The sequence below is a fragment of the Periplaneta americana genome, chromosome 17, assembly GCF_040183065.1.
Source record: "Periplaneta americana isolate PAMFEO1 chromosome 17, P.americana_PAMFEO1_priV1, whole genome shotgun sequence".
Lineage (NCBI taxonomy): Eukaryota > Metazoa > Arthropoda > Insecta > Blattodea > Blattidae > Periplaneta > Periplaneta americana.
The window spans coordinates 35531191-35553498 of NC_091133.1; the positions used below are offsets into that span (position 1 = coordinate 35531191).

Below are 22308 nucleotides of genomic sequence, written 5' to 3' on the forward strand. Positions count from 1 at the left end.
ACAAAAAAAAAGATTGGGGGAGATTCGAAACTTGAGCTACTACTACCATTTGTTCAATAGACCAATGCTGTAACGACTTACACTACTGTGATTGTTAATATCAGTTCGGCATAATACGTGGTTTTCCTGTTCATATTCGCTCCGGTTGATTTTGTATTTATTTATCAATTTTATTATTATTTCATTTCAAGGGCCCTGATGTATCTAGAATTAACCCGCCATTCGATTTTATTACATATTTTAGACTCTTAAACAAAATACAGCAAATTTAAATGGTTTAATTATGTGTTACCTGGTGAACTATGGTTTTGACGAGACGAGCATGTGCAATGTTATGTCTCTGGAACTTAGAAATTGTCGGCTGGCCCATTCTTTTTACCGCTAGGTGTACTATCATGCCTTCATTATTATAAAAAAAAAAATAATCTCTGTACAAACCTTTGGTTTTAAAGTACCGGTACGTGCTTTCGTTAGTGACATGGGTCCTCAAAATCAGAAACTATAGAAAGACTTAGGAATTAATGTAAGTCAGACACATATTTCAAATGATGTGACATCTGGGCGTACAATCTGAGGTTTGTGTGATATATTGCACGTGCTGAAACTAAAGAGGAATCATTTATTATACACTGGATCTATTTCGCAAACTGGAAAAAGAGGCAGGCCAACAGTATCTGATGATTTAAAACATACGGGCGAGGTTAACAATGGCAGTGAAATCGAAGTCTTAAAAGTAAATGATTATTAAAAAAGTGAATTGGTTGAATTGTTAGCCAGTTATCTTTCGTACTGATTGAAGAAGAAATATCTGTGTGTGTGTACTGCAAACAAACTCTTTTACAGTGAAGAAAAAAAACTGTGAAAGTAAGAAATCCGATTGGTTACAGTGTGTTTCACAGAGGAATATTCGTTTTTCTGTTGACTGACTTCGTGTGGTTTACAAATTTGAAAAATATTTTAAGGAGTAGCATGGGACTACATTAAACAAGCTCAAAAACACAGCACAAACATTTGCTAATATACTGAACGAAAAGATGTCTAATAGGCCTTTAGATCCATTCGTTATTGAATGATACTCCAGAACTAGATCATGAAAGCTCTCAACAAACGCCAACAAGGGCAGAAAAGTAAATCGTCTACAACTAGCCATAAAACAACGAAGGAAATTAAGAAAATCGTCAACTATGTAATATGAGCACAATAACATAATATTCTTCTTAGAGAGTCATTCTGAATTATTTTCATATCCTCGTTGTAAAGAAATAAGTGTTTTAACAATGTCTGAAGAGTCCACAATAATTGAAAAATTGTTTGGGATCACAATGGTCTTTTTATGAGTGCTATAAATATCTTCGGTGCATTGCCTTCCATAGTACGAGACATGCCTTGATGGCAAATGACGTCATGAGCAGAGCGCAGGGGTCTGATGACCACTACCTACCATTCTATTTTCCTTGGTTACTACTGAATCTGTCATGTAACTTGCCAGTCGGCAGTGCTGAGAGAGAAGGAGCTACTTTCAGCAATGTTGCCGCATCAGTGAAGTTAGCACATTGAAGACAAAGGTTGCAATGTCGAAATAGGATGTAAATACAAGAAAATGGTTTGAAAATGTGATAATTAAGTCTAGATATTATGTATTGATTGATTTGTAAAGAGAGGAATGCAATTTTATTTTTAAGGGATATATTCATACTTGAATCTAATTTTAGTGGCATTTATAATATATATCTTATATACATACAAAAATTATACCAGGAATCTTTCATATTCTCAATGCCATTTTCAATTATAATGACACCGTCTTCAATACGAACACCAAAATTGCGGAATCTTTATACCTCTCCTCAGGCTAAATACAAAACCGAAATTCGGAATATGAACATTTATAGTAGATAAAAGAGGAAAGTAAAAAGTAACTCTTACAAATGTTTATAACACTATTTACCTCATTATTTGTTATGAATCTTTGTCTTCTTCATTGGAGGTTGAAGAGTCTCAATCGGAATCATCAGCCATTTTAATAATTACTGGCTCCAAGATGTTACGATGGGTGATTCTTTCTTATCATCCTCCTCCTGACGCTTCTCAACGTAGTGTACACAATTTTCCTACGATGTTGCATCCACGCGACAAAGAGTCTCCTCAAACAAAATTTCAATGTGTGCCATTTCAAATGTTTTGTTATGTTCAGCCACATATGGTTTAATGGTTTAATAGACAACCGTGATCTTCTACAGCAATTAGTTTCATTATTGGTAAATCAAATTTGAGAAAGCGATCTCTCTTTTATTTACAGACATCAAAAACACAATCTCATAAAATGTCTCCACTTTTATTAATGCTTAGAACTTACAATCATCTATCAAATAAACAGGATTTAGATTTCTCGTTATACAATATGAACAAGAAAAAGTTATATACAGCAATGGTTTCATGATATGTTGGATTCTAGTTGCATGTTGGTTGTAGTTGTAGTAAGGTATCATGCTGGTTGGAACACATGTTCTGTAGTGGTGAATTTCTTAAATAAATTAATTAAGCCTATTAGTCCTACTATATAATACCACAGTCTACTATATACAGTCACAAGCTTGGGATGATTTTTTGCAAATCTCGTGATAGTTGCTAGCCGCTTGGAGCGCTGTGAGTACTAGGAACAATAGACTGAGCCACAGCCATCGTGATATAATACAGGCCGTAAGGCAGACCATGTAACTTGCTTAACCCGATCACGAAGGGCGGCGTTTCAACCATATAAATTAGTTGGAATGCATAAACAGTAACATATGTTTCTCTAAAATGTAGTGTAATTCCATTAATAAAATTTAAAACAATGATTATGAGACACTTCAGACATAATTCACTTGCGAGTTAAGATGTAATATTATTTATGGAGTGAAAATTATGTTGTTCGTATGTGTAATACCTGCCTTTATTTCGATTAAATATAGCGAAATTCTTGTACATTCATTTAGGCACGATTCAATAATTTTCAATTGCACCGCACGGATATTTAGATATGTTGAAATTATAGGTTATGTTTACTGTACGAGTTGCCCCTTTCTGTCTAAATTTAGTGATCTCCAATGCCTTGCCATTCATATGAAAATTATAGGTTATGTTTACTATATTTAACTTATATTCCTAAATTCGCAATCATAAATTATAATTAAGCATAATGTCATGTATGATATCCCGGACATTTAATTTGTCTGTATTTTAATACTACAACTGAGTACTGAATTATTGTATTTATCTACTACTTAAGGGACGAAGTAACACAAATGTACATATACTAATTTCATAGGAGTGGTATGGTAAATGTTTTGTCTAAAATTAAGGAAGGTAGATGTGCTGAATTGAAATCACAATATAAATTCTCTTTTATTAAACCTCAAAATAGCTTCCATTCTAAACCTGAAATGTTGACGCGAACAGATTATGTTAACATGTAAAATTCTCTTCACAATAAAGTAACACAATTTTGTAATTATTTCTGCAACATATTATGCAACAAGAGGTAAACGGAACTTATGGACACATTACACTAAATAATGCTTAGCAATGATAAGCAATAAAGTTATAATATAATATTTCACTGAGCTCGATACACTGAAATAGAAAACCCGAACAAACATTACGACCTGGTCTAGATCGAAAAAGCATTGACTGTGCCGTATTTTGCATTTTTGTGAAAAGCAATGTAAACTGTGAAATCTTCGTTATCAGTTGCAATAAATGTAAATGGCTAAAATACAGTAATTTGAATAATAATATGGGACAAGGATATGTTTGTAGTACTATAAATTGTAAGAAAAATAGGTTAGAGTTATCCTTCTTCCGAAAGATCCAGGAAGGTGAGTTTATAGAATAGAATATATATTTTATGAAAATAATATATAAACCTTATGTATTTCATATTTCAATAGTGGAAGAAAGGTGTTAATTTTTTCAAAAGAACACGATATGGAAAGTACAAAACATTTTATGGTCTGCTAGGGAAAGAGTCTGTGATGAGGCGATAGCAGCGATCCTGGTGGTGAGCAACTATCTATGGATGCATATTTCAACTGTCTATGTTTGCATATTTAGTAAGTATTAAGCTTCGTGTCTCACTACATCTCGCCAAAATGTAAAAAAAATTGTACAAAATTGTAAAAATTGTAGAAAATTACTAAATTGTAAAACTATAAAAATTTGTAAAAATTGTAATTGTAATATTGTAAAATGTTGACATGTTCCACATCTTAAAGCTTCATTGCTCATGTAGGATCTATGGAATAAAATAAATGAATGAATGAATGAATGAATGAATGAATGAAAATGTATATACTAGACTGTGATAATACTGTATACTGAATTTATTAACACAGTGTTATATTCACTCAGTAATTTGCCAATTATAGCTACATTTTACATTTCTGGCTATGATATCTATACTTAACTCTTTTTAATTTATTTTTATTTGGTATTTTTCATGTATATCTATATCTGTGTCTTTTATTTAGGTAATATCTATATTTGTTTTCCGTTTTTTTTTTTTTTTTTTTTTCATTTTTAATTTGTATTTAAACTTATATCTTGCATTTGTTTCTGTTTTATCTCTTTTCTCATGTTAGCCTATATGCAATTCTGTGTTTTTTTTTTTTTTAAATATCCCTCTACTTGTGCCCAAATGAGTTCAATGGCATTTTATTGGGAGTGATAGGGCGGTAATCTAACAACTCTGTGTCCATATTGTCTGGTAATGCCATCGAGTTCATACAGCTTCATCTGGGGCTTATATATTTCCACCAACTGCAATAATTCCATCCGTGTCTGCTTATCAGAATGAGGCACATTGTTTGCAAGTAACCAGGCTGTCACTCTTCTTAGAACTGGAAGTCGGAGGTTTGTTCTCTATGTTGTCAATTACAATAATCGACTCTGGTGCAAGATAAGGAAGGAACCGCGTCGTGAACCACATCTTGAAACATTCCAAATTCACTTCTGCAGGATAATCAGTATTTGATTTAGACATAAACACTAATTTACTTTGTGGAATAAATCCTGTTGCGACTGATAAAGCATGACATTATTAATCAGCCATCTATACCAGAACTATCACTATTCTGCCTGAATTGTTTCAGACTATGATTTTGATTAAGACACGTTTCATCCATGCATAACAAATATTTTTAATTCTCGAAGCCCTTATCTCATGCACTGTTCTGAGAAACATTATTCTCGCTGCAGAAATATCATTCTCTCCATCAGAAATTTTCTGTCATAGTTACATTTGTGATATTTAAATCCCAAGGACTTCAAAATTTTTAGTATGGACAATTTACTACTCTCAAATCCCGTCGCTTCCTTCATACCAGACACCAGTTTTTCTGCAGTAGGAAATTCCCCCTATCGTAAAATTCCAAAACTTGACTACAGTCGAATTCGTCTATTTCAGTTACCGGTTTCTCCTTTTGCCTCATTATGCCTGGAGAACGAAACACTGCACTTCAGTGAATATCAATCTCTCTTCACAACAGCATGTAATTCACTGACGCCTATTGGTTAATACAATATGTCATGATCTATGTCACGGCGCATCTTGCTTGAATCACCAAGTTACATAACGGATACAGTAACCCCTATAAAAATGCTATTCTTCAAACTAATTTATACACCATTTATTATTATGATTATATTCTTAATATAAAAAACAGTACTTTGCTGTCATATAATACTGATTTTTAAATATTATTTCTGAAATTAATTCATCTTACTGTAGATAACATGAGTTCAACAGAAACAGTAAGAAAATGGCGTGAGAAATTGAAACAAAATGAACTTCATAAAAAAATATTTGGAGAAAGAAAGGGATAAAGAAAAGAAGAACAGAGGAACTGAAAAGAAAAAAATATCAATGGATTCTAAAAAATTGAAATTGAAGTGTTTGCAGGCTGATGATAGAGCACGGGAATGGACAGAAAAGAAGGATGAGGCACAGAAGAAGGGTGTTACTATTCCTCACACAACTTCAAGTTACAAATGTCCTCAATCTTTAGTCAAAGCTGTAAACAAAGTGAAAAAGGTCATGCCTAACAGCCCCAGTAAAAAGCCAGCAGTAGTGAAGAAGCCAGTCAACAACGAAATTCAAGCTGCTCATTGGAGTCATGATCAAGTAAGTTTGTCTACTTGCTGTGTGTGGTTGCAAAATATCATTCGTTCCTTTGTTATGGTAAGAAATGATCTCTCCCATGATAAATTTTCTGTTTGGACTTGTATGAAGGAAGTGATACTGAAGTTAAAATCAGAATTCTCCAATCTGAATTCAGTAGCTATTTTCACAGATGGCTGTGCTCCTCAATCTATACTAATAATAAATCTGTAGCCGAAATTTTTCTGGTAATTTTCGATTTTCCAAAAATAATTGGTCCTAACATATACAATTAACCACCCTGAAACCGAAAATCGTTTTTTTGAAATTTTTGTTTGTATGTCTGTCTGTCTGTCTGTCTGTATGTTTGTTACCTTTTCACGCGATAATGGCTGAACGGATTTCGATGAAAATTGGAATATAAATTAAGTTCGTTGTAACTCAGATTTTAGGCTATATGGCATTCAAAATACATTATTTAAAAGGGGGGTTATAAGGGGGCCTGAATTAAATAAATCGAAATATCTCGCTTATTATTGATTTTTGTGAAAAATGTTACATAACAAAAGTTTCTTTAAAAATAATTTCCCATACGTTTTATTCCTTGAAAAAGTTTGATAGGACTGATATTTAATGAGATAAATGAGTTTTAAAATTAAAATAACTGCCATCTAAGGCCGTGTAATGAATTAAAAAACAAATGACTTCGTCTATAAGGAGCCTTGGACAGCAACAATCGAAAGCTATGAAAGATAGCCTACAGATAATGTTTCTGTGTTTGTATGAAGTAATATCAGAAGCTAAATTAACCGATTTGTATAATTAATTATTAATTCACCATTGGAAAGTGTAGTTTCTCTAGACGGACATAATGCTATAATGTTATTACAGTAACTTCTGAGTGAATCGAGAACAGGTAAGAGTAAAATAGCTTCTTATGCACAGAAAACTGATAGGCTATTCTGTACATTCGTTTCCTGTATTTCCTAAAATAATTTTTATGACCAAATGAGTGGTCTCTGGATCAAAATGATCGCATTTTAATTATGCAAATACAATTTAAATTAAGAAAATATTAAACGATTTATCCTTCTATCAAACACGAATGTTCCCTGGATCAAACGTCCTATTTTAATTATGAAATTACTTTATATTTATTTCTAATGGGTGCAGCGGAGCGCACGGGTACGGCTAGTTTAAGAATAAATACACACTTTTAATCTGTGCTTTGTGTAGTCGATGTAGAGCCAAAAGTTCAAATCTAGTGCCTACGTATATCAGGTAAAAATATGCAAAGACTCTCACTGTTGATGAAGAGGAACTTTCTCATGTAAAATTTGATAAATACTCCAGATTTTGCCTCAAGCTACATTGAAGATCTTTGGGACAAGAGTTTATTATGAATTTCCAAGTGAAATTAATGTGTTTGAAAAAGACTTTTTTTTTACTTTATTGTACCCAGTTTTATTTAGCAGAGTCCATATAGGTCAGTTTCTGTCAGATGCTTTTCCAATCCAATGCAGGCTAAAGAAAGGAAATGCAACATTATCTTTACTTAATTTTTAACTTTGCTCTAGAATGTGCCCTTAGAAAAGTTCAGGGTAACAGGGAGGGTTTGGAATTGAACGGGTTACATCAACTTCTTGTCTATGCAGATGACGTGAATATGTTAGGAAAAAATCCACAACCGATTAGGGAAAACACGGATATTTTACTTGAAACAGGTAAAGCGATAGGTATGGAAGTAAATTCCGAAAAGACAAAGTATATGATCATGTCTCGTGACCGAATACTGTACGAAATGAAAATATAAAAATTGGAGATTTATCCTTCGAAGAGGTGGAAAAATTCAAATATCTTGGAGCAACAGTAACAAATATAAATGACACTTGGGAGGAAATTAAACACAGAAATGCCTGTTATTATTCGGTTGAGGCGCTTTTGTTATCTAGTCTGCTGTCAAAAAATCTGAAAGTTAGAATTTATAAAACAGTTATATTACCGGTTGTTCTGTATGGTTGTAAAACTTGGACTCTCACTTTGAGAGAGGAACAGAGATTAAGGATATTTGAGAATAAGGTTCTTAGGAAAATATTTGGGGATTAAGAGGAATGAAGTTACAGAATGGAGAAAGTTACACAACACAGTGTATTCTTCACCTGACATAACTAGGAACATTAAAGCCAGACATCTGAGACGGGCAGGGCATATAGTATGTATGGACGAATCAGAAATGCATACAGTGTTAGTTGGGAGGCCAGAGGGAAAAAGATCTTTGGGAGGCTGAGACGTAGATGGGAGGATAATATAAAAGTGGGAGGTGGGATATGATGATAGAGACTGGATTATTCTTGCACAGGATCAGGACCGATGGCGGACTTATGTGAGGGCAGCAATGAACTTCCGGGTTCCTTAAATGCCGTAAGTACTTACTTACTGGCTTTTAAGGAACCTGGAGGTTCATTGCCGCCCTCACATAAGCCCGCCATTGGTCCCTATCCTGAGCAAGATTAATCCATTCTCTATCATCATATCCCACCTCCTCAAATCCATTTTAATATTATCTTCCCATCTACGTCTCGGCCTCCCTAAAGGTCTTTTTCCCTCCGGCCTCCCAACTAACACTCTATATGCATTTCTGGATTCGCCCATACGTGCTACATGCCCTGCCCATCTCAAACGTCTGGATTTAATGTTCCTAATTATGTCAGGTGAAGAATACAATGTGTGCAGTTCTGTGATGTGTAACTTTCTCCATTCTCCTGTAACGTCATCCCTCTTAGCCCCAAATATTTTCCTAAGCACCTTATTCTCAAACATAAAAGCCGTAAGTATGTAGTTTATTTATGCATAAAAGTTCATTTAGCTATACTTGTAATATAACTGTAACAACCATTCTTATGTAATTTTACATAATTTAGGTCTCATAAATATGTATTCAATTGGACAGTGTAACATACGTAACATCTAGTGTAACATACATTACATAAAAAAAATACCGTGTATCTTTTTAATTCGGTTTCTGATTTATATATTCTTTATATCAGTTTAAAGAACAAGATCTTTGGCACTGCCAGAAAATATATTGAAATTCTAATGTTATGCACTTCACAGAAATTTACTTCTTAAAGAGACTTGCATGTAATCATATGTTCATTTTTTTTTGTAACATACATAACTTAACAGCAATTATGAAGAGATGTACGTATATGCTGAACGGAAAATAAATTACTCTGTGAATAATTTCATACGCAAAAATTGTTCCGGGGCCGGGTATCGATCCTGGGACTCTTTGCTTAGCACACGAATGCTCTGTCGACTGAGCTACCCAGGAATCATACACGACACCATGACAATTTTTTTCTTTATATCCATATAACTCAAATGGGCTGACAAGACGCCAGAAACCCAACTTTGAGTGCACACTTAAATTGTGGCTTTCTGTTAACGAACTATATATTATGCAACTCTGGCTTTCAGTTAATAACTCCCTGTGAAGCAGACTTGAATATTATAGTCCGAGTGTAACATACAAGGAATGACTCAGTAATTAGTGGAAATTGGATGTGATTACTGGGAGAGCTGTATGCCAACCCAGCCTGATCCAAGTACGTACTTTACTTACATAAGTTACCAAATTCGTCGTGCAAGAATGAAAACCATCGCCATATTTCCTGAATGTGACGGGGTTTTCAGTGTCGCCAACACTTCTCACATAATACTACACATACTGTAACCTAACGTCTCACATAATACTACACACCTAACCTGTAGTAACATTCCTTACGTTTAGTACCTATCATTTCGTTCGCAAATGTTGCCCTCCTTGGTGTATGTCGTATCAGGAGTCATCTAATGACAGAAGAAGTGGAACATGAAGACGGGTGACTCTCGTCTCTATTCTTCATAATTATAATTACATTTAGCTCGTTAAGCGTATGTCTTGTGCATTAATCAATGTGTTACTGCTGTGATAATTCCATATAGCCTATATAGTGCAGTAAAAATTGAAATGTGTTGTGGATGTGGTAAAATGTTGAAAATTGGTTTATAGCACCACATTGGCAGTGATAAAAGTGTGCAATATTAGTTCAGTGGCCAGTGGATACTCTACCTTGCCCTCACATAATACTACACACGTAATCTAACCTAATCTCTCGCATAATGCTACACACCTAACCAAACCTAACTTGACTTATCACATAATAATACACACCTCATCCAACCAAATCTAATCTCTCACATAATACTACACATCTAATCTAACGTATTTTGTTTGAAATACTGCAGTCTCTGCTCCTTCCAGTCAGGAGTCATATAGTCGATGAAGCAGAAAGCATGCCAACAAGACAATAATGCCCGACTCATTCGAATCACTGCTAATTATTTTTAAATTTTGTTCCTGAACTGCGTTTTTTTTTTTTTGCAATAATATAGTGAACATCTCACATATAGTGCAATGATAAAATTGTAAAAATTCGTCTAGTGGCACGAACATACTGAACCTTCAATTAGACCGATGCTACAGTCTCACTTCTCAAAACGGGAGCTATGTATTACTTGGATAAATTTCAGAACACGGACACCTTCCTTTCCCTCTTACTCCAAAATTCCAACCTTGTGCACACAAAATAAATTACTGGCATTGAAAACTTCCTTTTCGTATGCATGATGATGGGCATTCGACAAACACACTTTTTTTTTTATATATTTTAAGATAATTCTGAAGTATTCGTATACTGATTTTTTTTTAAATTAAGCTTAAGATTTAATTAAGAAAAAAAAAGTATAATATTACCCTGTTTTCCTTATTGTTGGAAGCACAGGGCTCCTGTTAGATGTTGGAGCTCTGTGTACTCTTGGTAATAATAGAGATTTTGGTATGAAAGACGATCCTCCACGATCCATGTAGGCAACTATTTAAATTGACAGAAATTGACAAGACAATAAAGCATGTGTACAATTATTTTAAAGCATTCCCAAATACTTAACACATGTCCCAACGCCACACATTCGTTCAGTTTAAATTTCTAAATTACTGCAGAGCGGCCAACGTCATGCGTTAGAATTTCCCTAGCCATTGCTTTTTTTTTTCACTCCTAGAATGAACTAAATTTCCCTGAAAACTGCAAAAAAACAATATTATCCACGAAAAATAGATTATTGCTATTTTGCAGGCTAATTATAGTATTTATTCAACACCTAACTACCCTTTCAAGGTAAGCGTTCACTACATGGTAACGCACTCGTACGAATCGCACGCAACGGATATTTTATACTTGTTTTTTTAAAGATGGGACCGTATACTATTATAACGTCTTTGGATGGGACATGACAATTATGCGGCCGAGCTTGGAACTACAGTGCCATGTTGCCAATATGGACAAACATGCTGCCAGCTGATGGTAGCAAAGACGTTTTATAGTTTAACCGATGGTAGCTAGCAATTGTCAGTAAAATGGCTGACGCAAAAACATTAATTGACAATTGACGCAAAAGTAAGGAAACAATAGAAAAATCGACAGAGAATCAAAGACGAAACGTGCCAATGCTAACAGTGTGTGTACAATAAATGTAGCCAAGAGAGCTATTAAGTAGTAAAGGGTCGCTCATGAGCGAGTCGTTTGGAATGAACGACTCCCGCTCTGGAGCGGCTCTCCGCTCGCTCCCTACAAAAGAGCGAGTCGTTAATTACATTTCGCTCACTACTCTTGGGAGAGCAAGGCAACTTCACCTCGCTCTCTTGCTTATGGCTCACTCCCAACGCTCCGCTCCCTCCACAACAGCACAGCGCTCCATTACAGCTGTATACAATTCCTGATCACAACGATGCGCAGCAGGTCTGTTTATTAAGCATTCGCCATTGGAAACTATAAGTTTCGCACAACGAGTAACTCGTTGGTTTGGCAAATCAACCGTTGTTACCAGAGCAACAGGCCAACGAGTTAGAAAGAGAAAGATATTGAGTGGTCATTCAAAGAGTTTGTAATACTTACTAGAGACACATAGCCGTGAGTGGCAGGCAAGGAAAATGTCACAAATTGAATCGGCTAGCATCCGCCATTATAGGGAGTGTTTGCGGCGCGAAATTCGGAAACAGTACTACAATACATTGGTGTAGCCTGGTGATAGACACAATATCTTTAATGGTAAAGTATGGGTGGAATGGAATTTTATCAATATTTCTATTTAATCTTGTGGGGTTATTTGATCCCGTTTGATTTAGAAATAGTTAGACTTACACATCATATGTTAAAACATTAGTGGAAAGATAAATTTTTGTTTTTATTATGTAAATGAATTTATCTGCAAGATTATAAACTTTCATTCAAGATCCATATATGGATAAATAAATATACAGATAATAAATAAATAAATAAGTAAATAGCTATAATAGCTAAGCCTTCTTTGTGAACTTATAATTCAGAGTTCACCTATAAATAACTCTTTTACATTTTTCCGAACATATATTTTATTAACAAAAGCAAAGAATGGCATCTTATTGATATTACATATGTGCATAACAATTATGTACCATCACTCCGCAAGCAATGATATATCTATTTTATTTATTTAAAATAAAAATATAATATGTAAAAAATCCACACATAAAAATGTGTTTTTTTTATCTTGCATAAAGTGATTGTTTAGTTTTTAGGTCTTCAAATTACCTATTGTTTGCAATGTATTAGGTACAGATACTTTTTATAATTGATAGCATTCCCTTTATTAATTGAATATTTTTAAAAATAATTTATTGATCGATCAGCGCATTTAGCGCTATACAGATCAATTGAAGAATGAATTCAATGTTATTTGGCTACCTTCGCACATTATATTTTGCCAGATTACCTATGTCCTGTGGTCTAGAAGTATCGGTAATATAATTTTGATTCTCTAAAACTTGACAACAAGTCTATACTGATTATCACATATTTATTTCGCTTAAGAATTTGATTATAATAAGAACTTGTGTAATCAAGGTGCATATATTTATGTCTTGTGATCTAAGAGTAATGTATGTTAATATAATTTTATATTCTCTGAAACCTAACAATTTGCTGATTATCGTAAAATTATACAAGCTATAATGTGTATTGTGTAGGCCTATTTATGGATGTATGAGCATGTTTTCTATAAATTGCTGCGTACGTATTTTCTTTTCTTTAATGTTCTAACGCATATCAATGAAACTTTAAATATGTTTATTTCGTCCTAATTTTACGTTAAATGTCGAAAATGGCCATAATCTGTCAATTTTAGATCATCACAGCGTTAATTTGCGTGATTTACGTATTGCTATTATGCGTCTGCTCTCCAACAATATGGCGGCAAGCGCAGCGTTCAATTTGCCCCGGTTTCCTCGTTTCGCGCAGCCGAGACTGTAGGGGCTTGGTTATATGGGTGTTTGAATTTATTTTTTTATAATATCGCCAAAGATGAATCATATTATAATACTTCAATAAATACAGCGCTCATCTGCCATTCATCTTTATTTCATCACGACCCATCCTTGGTAAAAAGATGTTTAAACCATTTATCGTAACAGCAGTCGTAATAGTACATTTTCACTCAGTGTGATTTCTCTAGTCTGATAAGTATTCTTTATTGTCGTAAACTACTGATTGATTTTAATTATATTAATATTGTAACAACAGAGATAATATTATATCGTACCTTTTGCAAATGGCTTGGAAAATTAAACAGGGATGGTATTATCGCCACGCTCTCATAGTTAACATTCGGCAGGTCTTTGAAGTTTAATTGCATTATTGTTTTCAATTTCTTCCATTATTAAATGACACTGTACTACGATCGCCTGTTAAAGCTCCAGATTCGTATACTCCAGTTTAGCAATCTGGAAGGTAAATATTTTGTTCTGTACTACCAGCGGATTTTAACTGCAGGATTCTTATCCGGAAGATATAGTAACAATTTTATTACGTTGGCAATGAAGTTACTGAAAATGTAGTGAAATTTATTGCGTTGGTATACCTTTCCCCGCGTATTTCATGTTTATGTTCCGTGTTTATATGATACTATTTATTTTGAGGTTTTATTGTAAGCATTATTGTTATTATTTATTATAATACTGAAGCTCCAGCCAAAAAATAACAGAGTGAAGAACAGAAAATTACATATACTGTATGAAGAAACTTTACATGGAAGCAAAAGGTAAGATTTTAAAGGTTATGTTTCTTTTCGAATAGTAATAATTCCTACCATATGATAGTATTTTGGTTTTAATTAATAGGCCTAAACAGGACGGGTGCGGGTTCCAGCAAAAATGCGTTTTTCTCCATAATCATTGTTTTATTCACGTGTAACTGCACAAGAAGTGTAGGTGGCAATTATTTTTGTATTGTAATTAATATTAAGTGTGCTTTCAGTTTATTGTATAGCCTACATTATTAGTGAATAGGGCCTATTTCGGTAATTTTTTAGAAATAGTGTACTTCACGGCTGCAAATCATGGGTCGAAGGCACAATAACTCGTTTAAAAAAGAAAAGTTCACTGATACTGATAATAATGAATAATGTCTTTGGCCTGGGATTTCTAATCAACATTAGTACAGCAAGGTACATTGTTCCTAGCAAATTATCAATATTTCAGTACGTTAGGCCTACGTATTTTACTGTTAATATAAGTGGGCGGATATTTTGTATTAGGCCCATATACCATTCGATCACATAGGGCCTAACGTTATTTTTTAAAAGAACAGCATGAGGTGGAGAGACGTTTCCACTAAAATGCAATAGGCCTATCTGTTTGTAATGCACATTCAACACCTCGTAAAATAACACAGAAACAGCAGATATTCAGTTTTTTTTTTCCAAAGTTTCAATGTACAGTATAGTCATATGTTTGATATTGTACTGACAATCATCCATTAAAAGCTTTTGCTTATTTAGGTATAGAAACTTAGATAAGGGAAAAAGAGAAATACAGTATATTTCCTAATGTTGTAGATTGCATATGGAATTAACCTAGTTTTACTTCCTTTTTAGTATTATAGAATGAAGCATTGGAAGAATATAGTAACATCAGCACAGATACAAGGACCTGAAAACAGCTGAGAAGCAATTTTGAATTCTTGGAAAAGAACACAAATAAAATTGCTGCTGCAGAGAAACAATGCAGGCTACAAACAATTGGAGCCCCTCCAACTGAAGCAAAACCAAATCCAAACTTATCCAAGGTAAGTGATTTAATTCTCCTATCAATTGAGTGATTTCTCAGTGATTTTGATTCATATTCAATGCATAAGTTCATTTATATGTTAAGTTATACAATTATTAAATAATAAGCAGAGGAAATTGTATAACACAAGTTTGAATTCTTTTTATTTATTTATTCATTCACTCATTTATTTACTTACTTTTGTTACAGCCGAAGTAGTAACTAAACCAAGTTCCACTGATACCAGTGCAGCTAATAACACGAATGAGGTTAGTGTGTAAGGAATTAAGAGTCAGAAGAAGGAGATGATGAGCTTTAGAGATAAAAAAAAAATATTAGATTCTTGAAAATTGTTATACAAATTTAATTTAATGTCGGTATTACATTATAATACTATTATTTCTTTTTTATTTACAGTACCATTCAGGTTCACAGTGCAATTCTTTAGTTTTTGAAGTGAAACTGGACATCCCAACAATATCTCCAGGTAATTTGATTTATACTACAAAACGTTCTTTCACATTCTACATATGATGCTTACTTTTGCAATCTGAAATAGCTGTAACATGTAAACACATTTTCAGCCAACATGTTGAAAATAAAACTAACACACATACTATATGAAATCTGTAGCAAGCAGTAGATAAATTAGATGCAAAAAAAAAAAAATGTTAAAATATAAATTGTACATAATGATGAATTGGTCACAAGAAATGGATGTCATAAAAAGTAAACATCATTGTATTATAATATTACGTGGGATTTGAGTGGGAATTTGAAATTTATAAATGTAGGCCTAAAAATAGAAAATACACTGAACTGAAGAATTTATTTTGAGATTTCTCTGCAATGGGTTTGTAATCAGATTAGGCCACATTATGTTAAGTTGTATTTCAATTTTACTGTAAGGAAACTTGTGAATGATTTCTTGTGTACAGAAAAACTGAAAAATATCTTTTCATAAGATAAAACAGAAACTGACTACACTCTATTTACAATAGAACTATTTGCTTGGTTTTTTCTCTCTCTTTTTTATTGCAGCTTTACTTTCTTATTGTTAAAAATGAGTTTGGATTAATAGCACGTTAGAAAATACAATACTGTTACAGCTGCTGACTTTGAAGTGTCCACACATTTATGATAAAACATCATCTTTCTCCAGAATTAAATATCTTAAGAATTAATTCCACTCTTAAAATATTACAGAGTGAGCTGGTGCAGCAGATGAAGGTCTTCCACTGTACAGGTGTCTACACAGTGTAATGAAAGTAAGTTTTAAGTGAAATTACTGGTTTATTCAGTGTAAGTAGTATAGGCTAAACCCAGAAAGGTCTGAATATAAGCATATATCCCTCTCTTAAATATTTCAGCTGATAATGGGATAATAGCTGATCGAGTTACACCCCAAGGATGCTTAAAAAAAAATAAAGAAAAAGCAAGCCTCTGAGGAATGCATTAGCCACATTGAAAAATCTTTCTCCATCTGTGAACTGTAAGTCTAATGTTAACTTAATTATACTTGAGATGTTAGAAATGCATGAACTTCAATACTATTACAGTGATTTCTTTAAAAAATACATTAGTTGAAAGTTGGATGCTAACATTATAACAAAGAATGATCTGAAATAAAAGTAAGTCATGTCCTTATGTTTGGAAAGAGATGGGGTTTGGAATATCAAAAGTAACATTTGGAGTTTTTACATTACTTTTTCCTCCTCTTTAATGGGTGGTCCATCTACAAGGACATCTTCAATTAGTGGCAGAAAGTAAATGCTACAATAATCACCCATTCTTTATGTTTTAACAAAAAATATGTTTAATTTTGTTGACCAGATTTGTTTGACCTGGATGACTGGGAGATTACTTCTTCTCATCCTTCTAATGGAGTGATAATCTCTTGCAGCTGTTCTTGATCCCTATGGTCTCTGCTTTATCTGCTAGTCTTCAGGATTAGGTTCGAGTCAGGTGATAATTATAAGCTAATCTAAGGTTTCTGGTTGGGTTCGGGTCTGGTTCAGATCAGGCCGAGATGGGCCGGGCCTAAAAATTATGGCCCGTGCAGATCTCTAACAAATGGGGCTTATAGCTGAAGTTGGCTCTGCCACAGTTTTCCAAGTTTTGTGTATTTGCATATGTATTTGTGTTGTGTTTAATTACAGTTACTATGTATTCTTATGTATTAGCCTGCATATTATTAATTTGCAAATATGACATGTACCATAGCATATATAATGAGACAGTGGATGTAATAAATGATTATGCTTATTGTGTCTCCTGAAAAATGTCGTGTTTTGTTTACACAAAATAAATAAATAAATTTTAAATTTAATTGCAACTATAGTCCATCTCTCTTGTTTTAATTACACATTCACAGAGTACCTGAATACAATTGAAGCGTCAGCTGGAACAACATTGTAAGTTACAAAATTTTCATTCGGTGTGTTTTCGTGTAATATTGTTGTATGTCATGTTACCTTGCTATACTCCTTGGCTTGCAACTGTCCACTCAAAAGTTTGCTACCCTCATAAGAACAAAGTTGTACGCATACACATTTTTGCAGCTCCTGTAAATTTGGCCAAATGTAACTTATAACGTTGTTCCAGCCGACGGTTCAATTAATGTGCCTCTTGAAAAATGTTGTTTTACCATATTTTGCTTATGTAAAATAAATTTGAATTGCAGATACAGTGCATTAGCCTGTTAAGAGATCACTGTGAGGGATCCCAGCAATAAAATATATTTAAAAAGTAACGATATGAATATGTTTGCATACATGAATCACTAGGCCTAGCGTGAATGAAACAGCTCCCTTGCAAAACATAAATGCCAATTCCAAAACTTTCAGGAAATGAAGAAAAACTGTCACGTCTAAAATTCAATAAACTGTTACAATTTGTTAAATAATAATATATAGCAAGCATATCTTAAGTCTGATTAGTGAAATATGTTAGGCCTACTCCTACTGGCGAGCAATATATGCAAGGAAGGAGAAGGGAACTTGCCACCCTACCACATTATCTCCTGACAGTTGTCTCATGAGTGATGCCTTATTGATATTCCAATCTATCTTCGGAGAGTTGACTAAACAACTAGCAGACAGTTCTAGGAAAACTTTAATCAAGACCTATAATGTGTACATAAAACCTGTATTAAAATACTATTCAGAAGTATTCGTAACAGCATCAAAAAGAGAGCCAGAATCCCTCGGAAGAAAAAAACAAGCCTTGCACTTAATTACTGGAGCAAATAAAACTACTCCCAATGAAGCATTAAAAGTCATCACTTCAATTAAACCAAGCAGCAAGTGCAGCACTAGCTCGATTGACAACAGTTCCTGCTGTAACTTCGTGGACCCCACAAAAATCTCCTACTGTTGTCAATGTTCTCCCAGTGGCATAGAATCTCAATACCAGTAGTAATTGGGCCATTGGAGATAAGGCATTATTTCTGGAAAAATGAACAATTACATTTGGTTACACCTTTACCGGTAAATCTTTACAATAGCGTTACCAAAAGAAGGCAAGGACTCCCTACAGGATAGCCTGGAAGAGAGAGGTTTGGATGTAGTTTTGACTTTTTTTTTTTTTTTTTTTTTTTTTTTTTTTTTTAGACAATTGTAAATATATGCAAATCATACTAACCTAACCTGTCACTAACTCGATCTTACGAAAACTTGTCTTTTCCCTTTAATTAGTAAGGAAACACAGTAATGAAATGAATGTGCTGCCCTTCCCTGCCGCCTGCCCCTTCTATCTCGACAGAGCGATCCTGCCTACCCGTACCTCTCCACCGGACTCCACTTTCACAGCAACTTTCCATCTTTATTTGGGAAATTGGTGTCGGCACTCAATTTTTCTTTCGTTTACAGTACATATCGTCGCTTATCTGACGAAGTGACGTAAGCGCCAAAACCAAAAATTTGGAGATACTTTGCCAGCACACTTCGTTGGACCATATCTATATTCTGACGAACTGGCGCAGATCCATCTCTAATGGTTACTTGGCAGTGAACATCGTGTTATCGTCGTAAACGCCATTGCTCTTTCTTTCTTTTTCAGACGAACTGGCGTATCAGACTCGCAAGTCGCTTACGTCTCTTCGTTAGGTATTACCATTTTTAAAATTGGTCGTTACGTCTATGTGTGCAGTGTATTGCTAGGCTCCCTATAATCCATGGATTGCCACGTGATGCCAAAAATGAACATTTATTTATAAATTCGAGCAAACTAACTATTTCAACATTATTAAGCTGTCTAGAGTATGAAATTGGCACAAAAAGAAACAGATTGAATGGACTACAGTCAGAGAAGTCAGAGTGACCAAAGACGACCCTAACTGCGTTTTTGTAAAAACCAGTCATTTGGACGAACATTATGAGCAGCTATCTCTGAAATCACGGAATATTTCTGAAATTTTGAAGCTTTCTCTGCCTCTTCTTAATGTCACCTCTCCAAAGATTTCGGTTGAGAAGTACAACGATTTGCAGCAGCTATGCAAAGGGTCAACACCAGTAATAAGAGATGTTGTTTATAAAACGTTCTACAAGGAACTCTCACATTAATTCTAGGGTACAATAATTATTATTAACCCATGAACATTTTCAATACTTGTTTGTGTTTCTTAAAATTGTTTGTAAACAAATAAATACATTGAATAATTTGAAGGGAAAAATTGTTCCGGGGCCGGGTATCGATCCCGGGACCTCTGTTGAACGTACCAGCGCTCTGCCAACTGAGCTACAATCTCTGTATGACTTGGAATTGTGGTTTTCTGTTAACGTACACAGTAACGTATATATTGTGCAAATCTAATCTTTCAGGTAAAGCTCCCTGTAAAGCCGATTTGAATAATTTCAAGGGACAAATTGTTCCGGGGCTGGGTATCGTTTCCGGGACCTCTGTTGAACGTACCAGCTCTCTGCCAACTGAGCTACCCGGGAACCCCACCCAACACCATCTCAACTTTCCCCTTTATATCCACATCGAGTGCACACAATCTCTGTGATTGTGTGTGCTCGATGTGGGTCTCTGGCGTTTCGTCAGCCCACGCGAGTTATGTGGATATAAAGGGAAAAGTTGAGATGGTGTCGGGTGGAGTTCCCGGGTAGCTCAGTTGGCAGAGTGCTGGTACGTTCAACAGAGGTCCCGGGATCGATACCCGGCCCCGGAACAATTTTTCCCTTCAAATTATTCAAATCGGCTTTACAGGGAGCTTTACCTGAAAGATTAGTTTTGCAAATAAATACATTATTCATTAATTTTATGTAATTTAAAAAAATTCTTGATTTTGCTTTATTAAAATAAGTTTATAATACTTTAAAATAATTATAATGTATAATAAAAATAAAAAATAAATAAAATTAGTCAAAAAATAAATAAAGAATAATACAACTCAAAGAATAGCATAAATTAGTATTATACGATCAGTCATGTGTATGGCGTAAGTGCCTTCCTATTATGAGTGAAATCTTTCGAAAAGACGTATCTCCAATTAAGGCCTTCTTGGCCTATAAGGTATCAAATTTTAGAGTTTGCCATTAGTCCTTATTAAGAGAAACAATAAACGAACTGAATCAATGTATTATCTTTGACGTGTCAATTTATTACTTTGATTTGTAGATCCGCATATAAATAACTTTTCTTTCAACTGCTCTCCTGTGGTATAATCCAATAAACTGTTGCCAAGGCGAACTGTCATGGCGGACGCGCGCAAAGCTACTACGTAAATCAAATTAAGCATGTATGCATGGGAGCCAACACTACACTCCTTACCGATCAACGAGTTAGAAAGGTAGTCTTCTCTTTCTAACTCGTTACCGATAGCGATGAGAGAAAAGCTGCCATCATGTATTTGAAAAGGTAATAAGTTGTAACTGTATTAAATCGTGGACGTAGTTTACAGACAGAACACCAGAGTCGCAATGACACTATGCTTTCAGCTCAAGATACCCGTACGGCAAAGAACTGTACAACAAACAAATTATTACCCGGGTTCGAACCCCGAATAAATGCAATTCCAAAACATATGTATGAGTATGACAGAAATGCAAATTGTTGCAAAACCAGATCATATAATCCCCAATGACAGGAAAGGAAATACACTGAGAGCACATAGAGTGGACTGAGAGGAAAGAGAATGGACTGAAAGAACAGAGCGTAGACTGAGAGGACATTAAAGTGGACTAAGAATTCAGACAGGGGAATATTCCCCTGTCTGAATTCTTAGTCCACAGAGAGAGTACTGGTTTGACTGTGAGTGAACTGAGAGGAAGCAGATGGGACTGAGAGGACAGAGTGGACTGAGTGCACATAGAGTGGACTGAGAGGACAGAGAGAGGACTCCAAGCTCAGAGAGGGGACTCAGTGGGCAGAAAATGGACTCAGAGGACAGAGAGTGGACTGAGAGGAACCATATTGGACTAAGATGAGAGAGAGAGAGAGAGAGTGGACGGAGAAGAAAGACTAGACTGACAGGACATAGAGTGGACTGAGAGGACATGGAGTGGACTAGGAGGACATAGAGTGGACTAAAAGGACATAGAGTGGATTAAGAGGACAGAGAGTGGACTGAAAGGATATAGAATGGACTAAGAGTACATGGAGTGGCCTGAGACAACATTGAGTGGACTGAGAGAACATAGAGTGGACTCAGATGACAGGGAATGGACTGAGAGCACATAGAACAGACTGAGAGAACAGAGAGTGGACTGAGAGCACATAGAGTGGACTGAGAGGACATAGAGTGGACTAAGAGGACATAGAGTGGACTAAGAATTCAGAGGGTGGAATATAAGTACAGACAGTGGACTGGCAGAACAGAGAGAGGCCTGGTTGGACTGTGAGTGGACTGAGAGAACCAGATAGGACAGAGATGAGAGAGAGTCGACTGAGAGGACACAGAGTGGACTGAGAGCACATACAGTTGACTGAGAGGACAAAGAGTGGACTGAGAGGACATTGAGCGGACTTAGAGCACATAGAGAGGACT

At 34.8% G+C, this 22308-nt stretch overlaps 1 protein-coding gene and 2 long non-coding RNA genes across 7 annotated transcripts in view; 1 reads left to right on the top strand and 2 right to left on the bottom strand.

Annotated features, from left to right (window-relative positions):
- Nucleotides 1-11360, bottom strand: part of Nup133 (nuclear pore complex protein Nup133) — a 337303-nt gene extending 325943 nt beyond the window's left edge. The window contains exon 1 of one of the 3 annotated variants that reach the window (XM_069816497.1): nt 10938-11360. In XM_069816497.1, the coding sequence (XP_069672598.1) occupies nt 10938-11047 (110 nt within the window). In that variant the 5' untranslated portion in view covers nt 11048-11360. The remainder of the gene's footprint in view (nt 1-10937) is intronic. The other 2 variants (XM_069816495.1, XM_069816494.1) reach the window with 2 other exon arrangements.
- A 554-nt stretch (nt 11361-11914) lies between these two features.
- LOC138693002 (uncharacterized) lies at nt 11915-17719 on the top strand. 3 transcript variants are annotated; one of them, XR_011330189.1, is made up of 7 exons: nt 11915-12288; nt 15149-15339; nt 15531-15589; nt 15738-15807; nt 16527-16588; nt 16691-16812; nt 17154-17719. It is a non-coding gene; the product is annotated as an uncharacterized lncRNA (long non-coding RNA). The 3 variants fall into 3 exon arrangements; XR_011330188.1 differs by lacking the exon at nt 11915-12288 and adding an exon at nt 12311-14479; XR_011330187.1 differs by lacking the exon at nt 11915-12288 and adding an exon at nt 12313-14314.
- Nucleotides 17720-18416: 697 nt separating this feature from the next.
- LOC138693003 (uncharacterized) lies at nt 18417-21751 on the bottom strand. The gene is made up of 2 exons (XR_011330190.1): nt 20928-21751; nt 18417-18768 (listed from the first exon to the last, which is right to left on the bottom strand). It is a non-coding gene; the product is annotated as an uncharacterized lncRNA (long non-coding RNA).
- Nucleotides 21752-22308: the final 557 nt, after the last annotated feature.